We start from the raw sequence: 12297 nt of genomic DNA, 5'->3' as shown, positions 1-12297 counted from the left end.
CTGTTGTTCTTCATGAAAATGACCTGCTCATCTTGCATGCCAAGTGATTCCAACTATATTGTTACTCTGTTCGTTATAGTTGTGGTGTGGAGTGGACTATTATTATATTTTTAAACCTATTTTTAGAACTATCTATATCTTTCTTGTTTTTGGTGCAAACAGCCCTTAATTCTTACTGTATTATTAATAAATATTTATTAATAATAAATCGTCATTGTGTGTAATTTAAGTGCTTGTATTCAAACTTTATTTTAACCTTTAATATTAAGCTACATTAGGCTAATGTAGCCTATTAACTGACTTCTGTAGTTTACAGCATTAGTTCAAGATATTTTTTTTTTCCTTGATAAAATTTGCCATATACTGTGCCTGATTACTAAGCTATCCAGAAACAATCAATATCGCATCAAATTGAATCGGAATCGCAAGCTTGGATCGAAATATAATCGAATTATGAAATTTGTGTCAATATCCAGTAACATTAAATTAAATTTAGGCTACTGAAAGTCAGCCAATCCGGGATTAGAGTACTAACTTTATAATTACATAATTATGTTTCTACTCCAATTCGTTAGGCTATAAACATTTAAATGGTTGCCGTCATAACTTTTATAAAAACGGATTTATTCAAACATATTCTAGGCCTACATTGAAGAACAGTAAACATTATAATGAATAGGCTATGTGATATGGTCTATATATTTAGCAAAATGCTTCTCTCTGGAGTTCATTATTGTAGCAGACTAGCCAGTATCTCCAGTAGCTGCTCACTGAATGGCTTTTCTGAGGTAAATGCAACAATCAAGTGACATTGTTATAAGTCGTTTTATTGATGTATTTCCGTGGTTGAAAGTTGAAACACTGAATGGGTGATTAGATGAGACATGATATGGATTTTGTTTTAAGTTGTAACCTAATGATTCTTTTAACATACCTTCTGGTGTTCATTCGTGTTTATTTCGTGCTGTAACTAGCAGTAAATCGGAAGGGACGATCAGTTCACGAGTGCTTCGTGCGTCACCAACGCTATCTCACGACCAATTCGTACGAATTTGTTCTGACCCTTTGTTTCATATCAAAAGAAACAAAGTACAACGCTTATTATGATTTATTGGATGCCAGGCACCGTATTGTTCCTTTCATTCATCAGTTGAAAACAGGATAGACCAAAAGATTGATTCTTTGGATTTAAGAGGCGGTTCATAAAAAAACATATTTAGTCACTATGGCCTCAGTACGAGATTTTGGTGTTGGTTTATCTAAAATTGTATTGATTACGTTCATGTACTGAGGGTATTTTCAATGGCTTTTGTATGACAGACCTGTCAAGCCATTATCCACAAGGAATCTTTTGATCATTGCTTCCTCTTAAATTATTGCCTTTAGGTCATTAATCTCCATACTTTGTGTTGACAAACCCTCTTAAGCTTTACACTTTTGCGGTTAGATAGTCTGATACACAAGATCGTTTTTTTCTTTTAAACATGTATTTTTCTGTACAGGACAGTGACTTTTAGACTGGATTTAATTTAGGCATTGGATTTAAACAGTCAACACACGTTAAGACAGTGCACTATACAGTGTATTTTTCATGTGATGTAAATAAACAAGAACTTTAATCAGTGACAAATGCTAACAGAAAAACTTCCCAAACTTGTATACTCCTATTTCAAAGCATTTACAGTGGACCAGCAGTAAATGAGTAGCCTATTTAAACACTTAAAAATGCATAGGCTATACAAAACTAATAGATTTTAAATGTGCATTACATTTGCACTGTATAACAGTTATGACAACAAATGAGAAAAACTCTATTTAGTGAATTGTCTTTGCTTTGGCTTAATGTCATTATTGAAATGATTGATAGCATTGTTTGCTGTGTTCTCTTCTGCATAAATGCACTTTGGCTGTTCGTGTCTCCACAGTCACTTTCTAGCTCTGATAAATCAGTACATGCCACCACTTAAATTGTTTCCTGAGATCCACGGCTGGAAGCAGAACATATAAGGATAGCACGGGAAAGACTGGTATAAGGGAGGAACAGGCGGACTGGGAAGCTCATCTGCGTTATATTGCCTCTGGTCGTTTCTCACCAGTACTTTCACTGCCACTCTCTTCGCCAGGGCTGTTGTTGGAGTCGTCACGAGCTCGGCTGCCATTTGTCGCCGTTTAGTTTTGTATCTCCTGTTCTGGAACCAGATCTTCACCTGTGTCTCGGTCAGTTTGAGCGCTCCTGCCAGGTCGGCCCGCTCTGGGCCAGACAGGTATCGCTGCAGGTTAAAGCGCCGCTCCAACTCGTACACCTGTGCATGAGAAAACGCTGCCCGGGACCTTTTCTTGCTCGATTTGGAGTGGTTTTCTTCAAAGTTGCAGCTCTGTGGTTTCTGTTGGTCCATGTTGTGATCTGTATAGATGGACAAAAACAGGTTTAGGCTCTGTTCAATGTGATGAATTAAAAAATAGTCCTACAATTGACCAGTGACCGTTTAATAAATGAATAGGCATATAAGGTGTGTATTTGAGGAGTTGTTTACTGTAAAACAATGAGAATTTATTTTAGAGGAGACCAGGGAGTGTTCTTTGTTTCAACTTTAACTATGTGTCTTAAATGTTGATATTAAATAAACTGTAAATTAATGTAAAGTACAAAACTTTGTTGTTTTTTTTAGTCCCACTACAATTTAAAACATGGGTATTATAAATGTTGTGATTTAATTTATTATTTTTATTATCATCCTCCCATTTAAATTTAAACACTTTAATTCAAAATGGTCACAATGTTTTTTTGTAACTTTAAACAGAAAATACAATTGGACACAAATACATAAATACATAAAACGTAGGCTAACAATTAAAAACCATAACTAAAAGAGCAGTTTGCGCTGGTATCAATATTTCTTGTTTTGTTTTAAATGTGAAAATCTTGTGTTTGCAAATCAAACAGATAATCTACTAAAGTTGGCGATACCAGTTCTGTCTTTTAATGTTGACTAAAAAAAAGCATACATCTAATTATATTTCTCTTTTAAAAACATTTACAGGTAAAACTAAAACGATTTAAAGCATAATTTCATGGCTGTATTATAGACAGATTTGTGATCATGGATGACAGAACTGGTATGAATTGGCAGTTTCTTTTATTTATTTAGCCTATTTGTTTCTATTGAACCCATAAATATTAAACAAAAATAAGACAGTGTAGCTATATACTAGCCTATGTATTTGCATACAACTCGCGTTGTTTTTTTAGGGTTTAATAGAGGTTAGCTTTTGCTTTTATACGTATTAGAATTGTATGCAATTGTATCTGCAATTTTTTTTTATTTGTGCCGTTTTGAATTAAAATGTTGAAACTGGAATTTAGTGATGCGCATTCTTTTTTTAATATCACAATAAATCAGGTAGCCTACTTGCAATTGCATTATTTGCATTGTAGGCTACATATTTCATGCATAGCCCTGTTTTTTTCCTAAAATGTAGCAGACGAATATAATAGCCTACATTATATTTTGTAGTTAAAGTGAAAAAGAAAAAAAAACCGAGTTACAAATTTTGAAACCAAATGTTTTATAACGCTGCCCACTCCCCGTATAGGCTATAATATAACATGTTAGGTAACGTGAAGTTCTTTTAATGACTCACCGTCTCGTCTTTCTAGTGAATTGTCTTCTCCTCCTGTTGACTCTTCCTCGCATGAATGTTGGTCAGAGGATGATGAGTCCAGCACGAGCACACAGGACGAGATGCCCTCAGCTCCAGTGCTCCCGGCCGGCAGAGATGAGCTGGAACAATCCCGCGCTTCTGCGTATTCCTCGTCAAGACGGCAATGTGTCTCGCAATCAAGTCCTCGGTTTAATATGTTGTGAATGGAAAAGGAGTTGCGGTTATTCGCCATTTAAAACATTTACATAACCGGCTCGTTAATGTCCGATGACCTGCAGTTTTTGCGCTTCTATCTGGGAAGCTCCGGCGCTTTCATGGTGATGGATTAGTCCACAGTATAATGGGTTTCTTCTTTGCATGTCATTTAATTGTTGCAAAACTTCTTCTGACCCAATCAACTAGCAAAGTGTCAGAAAATGTCATGTGCGCATCAGTCCCCTCTGTTCTCTTTCCAGACGCGGTGCCAATGGGCTTTCTGAGCACTTCGCTCCTCCCTCTGAAATAGACGTAAAGAAATAGAAAACCTATCGTTTACTGCCTCATGCTCTTACTGGCTTTGTTAGTTTGTTTGGACATTTTTGTGTTTCGATGACAAAGAAGGATGTTCGACTCTATAAAAATGAGAAATGTTTTTTTATATGTATTAAAAAATAAAACAGTGATGTAGGCCAGGCTATAGCCTAGGATATACATCCTTAGTAATACGTTTTTTTAAAAAAACATTTATAACATTTTCTAAAAACAAAAACAACTACAACAAAAAACAACAACTCTCAAGTGATTAAAAAGTAGCCACTAAAATATTTTAATACAGCGAGTGTGCCCATCAATACAATAATAATAATAATAATAATAATTAAAAAAAAACTTTCAAACATAGGCTACTTCTCAAGGTTTTACAAACTGTAGATTTCTCAGTTCGACATGAAAACGTGTTTTAATAACTGTGGTCAACATAAACGTAATGACCTTGACAAGCCCATAAAACTAAAGGAAAGCATCTCTGTAGTAAAAGACTGCAAAATGGCTTCTTGCTTGATGGATACGCCACACTGACTTTTAATGTATGCCAAACAACGTATGCCAACATCTTTCTGGAATTTCACAGAATTGTTTTGCTTGAACAATTAACATAGGTAGTATTGAATTTAAGAATTGAATGTTGATTATAGAAGAGGTGCAATCAAGTCATTTTGAATTAATTTCATAATTGATGTATTTTACACTTTAGATCTAGCATCTATATCTAGTGTAAATTACATAAATTGTGAAATTCATTATATAATTTGCGTATAGCCTGTGTACATCTAAAAAAGCAGTACTTAATATTTAATGTTTTGTCATTTGTTAACGTTCAACATTTACATTGCTCAGATAAAGTTATTCGATGATTAGAATTATTCAGATTCTTTCATTTTATTCAGGCTTTCGTTTCTCATCATGCAGTTTCAGGCATGTTCAGTTTTTTGTTTTATTTGCATTAATTATATAAGCTGTAATTGTCAATTAGATGTGTATGCTACTTGTCATGTTCTTAATAATTCAAATTCTATTTTTCCAAATAACATGTTCCTCAAAATATAAAGATTTTCCGTCTGTAGAACTGAAACTTTTCAGTTTTTCTTTTCCCTCGAAATGCTCTTTTGTAAAATTCAAACGTTATTTTATTATTTTAGCCAATAGTTTTAGTATAGGCTACTACACGGATCATACACCAGTTATTTTTTTCAAGCACGTTATTGTAATGAGCTATTTATATCTTCAGTGAAAAACGTAATTTATTTTATAAACTTGCTTTATTGGCAGTCAATTTTTACCTTTGCATCTTGAATTCAAGAATATGTTTTTTTATTATTGCTCTAAATGCTTATTTTTCATAAATTCTAATTTGTAAAGCACATACAATGTGGGTTTCGATTTCTAGCCTATATACCTGTAATATAAATCTTTTTGTTTTTTCTTTAACTTGCAAGTTTTGTGAAATCTCTCTCGGTTCCTGGCAGTGTTTCTAATTCGTTACAGAGAATATAACATTAGGTCTAGTTTACATCAAAATGCATATGAATGGCGTATTTCGATTCTGTATGACATTATAAGGTAAATCTCAAATGATTTTCAAAGCTATTGTTCTCCCGTTCGTGTTTATGAAATACGATTGTAGCGCCTTCATGTGGCCAGCTGGTGTTCATCTGCTGTCTGTGTATTTGAATATCTGGTTGACAATAGAAACTAGCTATGTTCCAATGGATTTTCCTGCATTCAATAAACGCCAGGTTTTTTTTTTTTTGTTGTTTTTTTTTAAATCCTTTGTGACAACATAGCCTATGTTATGCATGCAATAAAAAATGTGACATATGTGGATTGTAGGCTACTGATTATGCTTTTAATTGGGAGGGAATCTAATGCGCTACAGATATGCATGCATGTATAAGACATGTGTAAAGGTATAGGCAATTTTCGGAGAGGCTAGCAATAGTGAGGTAACTTTGGAAACATAAGATCCCATCCTCCCTTCGGAGCGTCTACAAAGCCATGGCTCCTTCAAAACACATACAGTCAAACCAAAATGTATTCAGACACCTTCAACATTTCTTACATTATCACAGTTTATTCGCTATAGTTTAGAAAATGGTAATAAAATAAAAGAACTCAGAGAAATTAAATCAGTTGATATTTCACTGGTTTTGGCCATCCTTCTGTTAGACTGTCTCACAAATGAATTACGTTGAATAGCTGTCAGCTGTTAAATTTAAGTACGCAATTAGAGAAAACCAATTTAGATCAACCAATTACCAAGCAGTGCTTAATTGTGTTCAGTCTGTGGTGTAAAAATGTTGCATTAGCAATTAAAGAAAAAACACGTCCCATTTTTTTTATAGATTTTACTTGTAGTCCACTGTATGAAGATTTTTTTTTGTGTGTAATATGTAACAGTTTACTTTATGTTGCTATCCTCACTGTCAGGGTTCTGCCCTGGGGCCTGTTCTTCATACGTCGCTAACTCAGTTAGCTGGATTTGATTGTTGGCGATTTGGCATGATCTTGGATTGTTTGGTTCTTCGACGCTCATCCTGGACTTGCTGTCATAGCAACAGATGCGCTAGCTTGAACATGCTCGCGAGCAGGCTTATTTCATGTAAACAGGATTAGATCGCGGCTTTTTAAGCGGAGCTGATACAGGAAGTCTTTTAGCGCATGCAGCGCGATAGGGTACTTTTTGAGAGATATCATTTTTCTCATGACTCGTGTCGTTTACATCATTAATTTGTTGGAAACGCATAAATGTTCGACTCGTCGGAGTCGGGCTTTAATAACAGTGCAGGCAAGTTAACACGGTCACCAGATAAACCGTAACACCTGTTAGTTACTATTGCGATTCTTATCCAGATTAATATTATATCAAATTTTAAAAAGGCAGTTGACTGACTAAAATCTCTTAGATGGTGTGTGACTATGTTCCATATCACAAATATGGCCAGGATCTGTGCATGACTCAAGAATTTTCAGAGATTTATGCACATTATTTGAACGTGGTAAGGAAAAATATAAATATCAAGCTCACTGTATTACATACACGTATGCTTATCCTAACAGAACTGAATTTTTCCATTAAACAGGTGATTTCAACAGGATCCTGCTTGGAGACAGGTGTTTTATGACCCCGTTCCATGACCCAAACCCCAGACCAGTTACAATGCAGCTCTAGCCAGGACAAGGGCGCACAATGAAGTGAACTTTAGCCAACTAAAGTATCTGAAAAGTCTGAGGGTTGCACCTGACAGGGCCTGTGATGTTGCATGGGCCATATTACACAACATTGCACCATCAGAAAAAATATAAAACATTTCATTAATGTTTAATAAAAGACAAGACAAATACGCTTTGTTCCTTGATTTTTAGTTTTAATTGTTCTTTGTAAAGAAAAGCCAGTGATCAAGTCATCTTTTGCCTGCAAATAATATATATTGTACTCTGTGTGAAATAATAAATTAGCACTTACTCTGAAGTTCCTATGAAGCAACTCTATCTCTAGTGCCAGTTTTTTTTCTTTAAGTTGTCAAATACTCTGTTTTCTAGGGGTAGGGGTAAACCTGTCAAACACATGGCTTATGCATCTAAAATGAAAAGGAAAAGTACAACACTGCCCACCTCTGCATCACTGCTTTGTGCAGACTCTTCTGTAGATGTGGACTCCTGCAACTCATATAGAAATAATAGGTACTCAAGTGTAAATTAAGTAAAGTTATTTATGCTCTTAAAGATACCTGAGAGGGTTTCTTCACTGTCCTGTGCATTGGGGGGAAAAATGGGCATTACAATGTGTTGTAGCTACTTTCTTCCCTTTTGATGTAACATTAGAAAAACTCCACTTACTGCACATGCTTCAGCCACTTGCTTGGGAACACATAAAAGTGTTGGTGTATTGTTTAATACTGCACAAAAGAGGAAAACACAATTTCATTACAATGAAGTACACTGGGGGGGAAATGTGATCAATAACTCATGGCAACATATTTTTTTTTACATTAACTATGTAGTTTCACAGTCACACATGTAGACTTTCACAAGTCAAAGCAATTCATTGCTACTCAAGGTTTAACAGCTGATATGACTGGACAGCCATTTGGATTATAGGCCAACTTAATTTAATGCAGCAACAAATTATTTTACAGTGTACTAGGATCATTTAAAGTTAATTTACCAGCAGTGAAGGTGTTCTGCTCCTGGCCTCTGGCTGTGGGTCTGAGGAAGAGCTCAACCCAGGGATGCCCTCCACAAGGTTCACACTCAACCCAAGGGCCAGCTCTTCTGCCTGGGTATAATGTGGGGGTGCAGGACCACCACCTGTTTGTTTTTCTTTTCTTTTTTTCTCAGCCTTTTTCTTGGTTGCTTTTATAAACAGGCAAACATTTATTAACAGTGCCTTTTTTAAAGAGATTACTTAGTACAAATTACTATTATGTAGAATATTCTAGTACTTCACTTTTACTTGTTCCCATGTTCTAGTAGTGGGTGGTGACTCTGACATTACAATGAACAAAGTTATTAATTATTTAGAAATTATTAAAATATCAAAATATATACTTTAATAAGTGATAAAAACATCTAACTACAAACTTAATTTGTCTGCTACGTTTTGCCAGCCCTCTCTCTTGGCTTTTGCACACTTTGAGGTGTTCCCTGGCATTTTAATTAAGTTTTCAAATTCTGCATATCCTTCAAGCAATAACTCTTGCTCTTCTGTGGAGAAAAAAACCGAGCGCGCTCTTTGGCCACGGTGAGCAGCCAATAGCAGCGTTGCTGATCAATGTTTCTACTATCGATACATATCGCCTTTTAACCCAGCGCATGAACGTGCAACTATCTCAGATAACTCAATCCAGCTATATCATAACCGGCAGGAGTGTTCGAAGAACCTAATTAGCCGGATCATGATGAGCACGATGATATTATCTTGGATGTCTCGTTTGATCTCGGATGTTTTAAGCAACGTACGAAGAACGGGCCCCTGGTAGCCTTGTCTGTTTTGTTGTGGTTTCATGTTTCTGTGTTTGTCTTGTGTTTGAGCCAACGCAGTCTCATGAAAGTGCGTATCAATACCACGAATGTTATTTCTCGTGGCATTTATACGCCAAAAATGGTTTTTGCGTGCATATGCTACGCACTGAAAACCCCTTGGGTAGGATTAGGGGGAGGATGGGGGTGCGTGCGTATTACACGCCATAAAGTGCGTATCCTATGCACGCGAAAACTGCGTATCATATACACGCAAAAACTGATTTTGGCGTATAAATGGTCTGTCTTGGTCTGTGTTTGCCATGTGCTCCTCATGTCCCGCCTCCTTGTTTCCTGTTACCACGCCCCCTTGTTTAATCCAAGTCTTGTCCTCGTTTCGTTAATTGTGCTCACCTGATCCTCATGTGCTCTGGTCCCTTCAAATTGTGCCTCTTTCCCTCATGTCGTTGCTGGTTCGTTGTGTGTGTTGTATGCACATTGCAGTGTTTTGTGATCTTGAAATTATCGTAGCGTTAACGCTGGTTTGTTCATCATTGTTACTATTTTGTTTTGCTTAAGCACTTGTGCTTGGTAATTAGTTGGAGTTCTCTTTTGTTTAGAATTATATTTTTTAGTTATTTTCTTTAGTTCTTATTTTTCCCTGTCAAGTGGAAGTCTTGCTTCTCTTTAGCTACTCCAGTTTTTTGTCTTAGTAGTTTTCATTAGTTTGCTTTTTATACATATTTCTCTATTTTTTCTCTTACATGCCATTGATGTCATGATTCTGCCCTCGTGTCCTTGATTTTCTCTAGTCTTGAGGCAGGATCATGACAGAATCATGTTTTGTGTGCAAGCACATGGTCTTGTGTTTTGAGCCATGTGCTTGTGTTGTCTCGTCACGTCACCCCGCCCCCTTGTTATCCTCGTCTCGTCATTATTGTCTAGTCAGTTTCACCTGTCCTTGTCTAGTCAGCTTCACCTGTCTTTGTCATTAGTGTTCCCTTTATTATCCCCTTGTGTTTGCTGTCCTGTGCTGGTTCATTGTGATTCTAATCTGCGTGTGAAACTTTGTGAGAGTCCCTGTGAGTATTTGTCAAGTGTATTGTCCAGAGAGAAATCCTGATTCTATGTTTGCTGTTTTGTTTTTCATCTAGTTATTTGTCAAGTCTCAAGCCTAGTTAAGTGATTCCTGTTCCAGTCTTGTTTTGCCCCCTCGTGGGTTTTGTTTTCCCTGTTTTTGTCAATAAATTAATGTTGAGAGTGTTACATACTGTCTGCGCTTCGGTTCACCCATTACCTTCATGACAGAATGAACCAGCCAACAAAGAACCCAGCAGACAGTATGTCCTCTTTTGTTGAGCATAACCCGGATGACCTTGCACAATGGTGGCGGAGGACTATTTCCGATGCAAGTAATGGCAAGCTGCCAATTCCTCCCCAGGGAGACCGGTCCCTGAGGGAGTACGCCCAGGTTGCAAACGAGAGGAGGCTTTTCCTACCTGATATCCTCCTCAACCGCTACCTCATTGCGGGTCTCAACGCTCCTCCACCCCTGGCTGAACGGGAGAAGCTGGTCTGCTGCCCGTTTGGTGAGATGGTGGATTGTTTGTCACGGAGGGAGTCGCGGGGTTCCACCTTGTCGTCACCATCACCCAAGCTGTCAGTGATCCCGGAGGGTCGTGTTATAGGCGTCGCGACGCTTGGGGACCAGGCTGGCTCCCTCACGACTCCTGGCACTTCATCTACCCCCTTCAGTCTTTGTGGAAAACGAGGAAGACGGCTGTCGTGGGAGTCGGCGTCAGAGTCCTCCTCCGCAGAGTCTGCTGTACCTGCGGTGTTTTCCGCTGAGCTTCCCCAACCCGTCTCAGCTCCGGCGATGGTCTCTGCTTCGCGGCCTAGGAGAAAGAGGAGGAAGAGGGGAGCCTTCCGTTCTTCGCCCGCTCCAGCCACAGAGCCCGCTCCAGCCACAGAGCCCGCTGCAGCCACAGAGCCCGCTCCAGCCACAGAGCCCGCTCCAGCCACAGAGCCCGCTCCAGCCACAGAGCCCGCTCCAGCCACAGAGCCCGCTCCAGCCACAGAGCCCGCTCCAGCCACAGAGCCCGCTCCAGCCACAGAGCCCGCTCCAGCCACAGAGCCCGCTCCAGCCACAGAGCCCGCTCCAGCCACAGAGCCCGCTCCAGCCACAGAGCCCGCTCCAGCCACAGAGCCCGCTCCAGCCACAGAGCCCGCTCCAGCCACAGAGCCCGCTCCAGCCACAGAGCCCGCTCCAGCCACAGAGCCCGCTCCAGCCACAGAGCCCGCTCCAGCCACAGAGCCCGCTCCAGCCACAGAGCCCGCTCCAGCCACAGAGCCCGCTCCAGCCACAGAGCCCGCTCCAGCCACAGAGCCCGCTCCAGCCACAGAGCCCGCTCCAGCCACAGAGCCCGCTCCAGCCACAGAGCCCGCTCCAGCCACAGAGCCCGCTCCAGCCACAGAGCCCGCTCCAGCCACAGAGCCCGCTCCAGCCACAGAGCCCGCTCCAGCCACAGAGCCCGCTCCAGCCACAGAGCCCGCTCCAGCCACAGAGCCCGCTCCAGCCACAGAGCCCGCTCCAGCCACAGAGCCCGTCCCAGTAACTGATGAAAGAGTTGTGGCCGATCTAGCTGCTAAGGAGGTTCTGCGGGCTGTTTCTGCTCGTCAGGAGATGCCGGTTTTCATTGCGGCTAAGACCCTTTCTGATTATTTGTCTAGTCTTGCAAAGATCCTAGAAGTTCCGTCCAGTCCTGTTCTGTCCCCCAGTCTTATGCCCACTGTTGAAGAGAGCGCTGTACCCCAGTCAGCTGCCGAGAGCGCCATACCAGATTCGGAGATGTGGAGCATGGGATCCCAGCCATCTTCTTTGAGCTCAGTCCCAGTGTCACCTCCACGGTCACCTATTTCCCCTGTCATGAGTCCTGTTATGCCTTCTACTGTTTCCCCCGTCCGGATTCCTGTTCTACCTCTCGGTGTACCCCCTGTCTCCACTAGTCCCCGGACTGTTTCCCCGTTCGTCCCTGTCTCCACTAGTCCCCGGACTGTTTCCCCTGTCGCCACTAAACCCCGTACTGTTTTGTCCAAGTCCCCCCCTCGTGTGTCCCCCTCCAAGCCAGCCCGGATTCC

At 40.1% G+C, this 12297-nt stretch overlaps 1 protein-coding gene across 1 annotated transcript; it reads right to left on the bottom strand.

Annotated features, from left to right (window-relative positions):
* Positions 1-1564: 1564 nt before the first annotated feature.
* Positions 1565-4131, bottom strand: nkx3.3 (NK3 homeobox 3). Its single transcript, XM_077236332.1, has 2 exons — positions 3643-4131; positions 1565-2404 (listed from the first exon to the last, which is right to left on the bottom strand). Exons 1-2 carry the CDS (start codon positions 3893-3895, stop codon positions 1947-1949), a joined length of 711 nt encoding a protein of 236 aa, XP_077092447.1. The 5' UTR covers positions 3896-4131; the 3' UTR covers positions 1565-1946.
* Between the last annotated feature and the right edge of the window lie 8166 nt (positions 4132-12297).

Source organism: Siphateles boraxobius, unplaced genomic scaffold, assembly GCF_051911475.1.
Source record: "Siphateles boraxobius isolate OS27281-9 unplaced genomic scaffold, OSU_SipBor_1 20, whole genome shotgun sequence".
Classification (NCBI taxonomy): domain Eukaryota; kingdom Metazoa; phylum Chordata; class Actinopteri; order Cypriniformes; family Leuciscidae; genus Siphateles; species Siphateles boraxobius.
Note: the sequence above shows the minus strand (reverse complement) of the source record. Positions and strands in the feature narration are given on the sequence as shown.

What these genes read in the sequence shown, in the direction of transcription:
- nkx3.3 (XM_077236332.1), bottom strand. Translation starts at nt 3,895, where the DNA reads ATGGCGAATAACCGCAACTCCTTTTCCATTCACAACATATTAAACCGA. An exon ending in TTCACTAGAAAGACGAGACG is followed by an intron (nt 2,405 to 3,642) that starts GTGAGTCATTAA and finishes CCATCTATACAG; the next exon opens with ATCACAACATGGACCAACAG.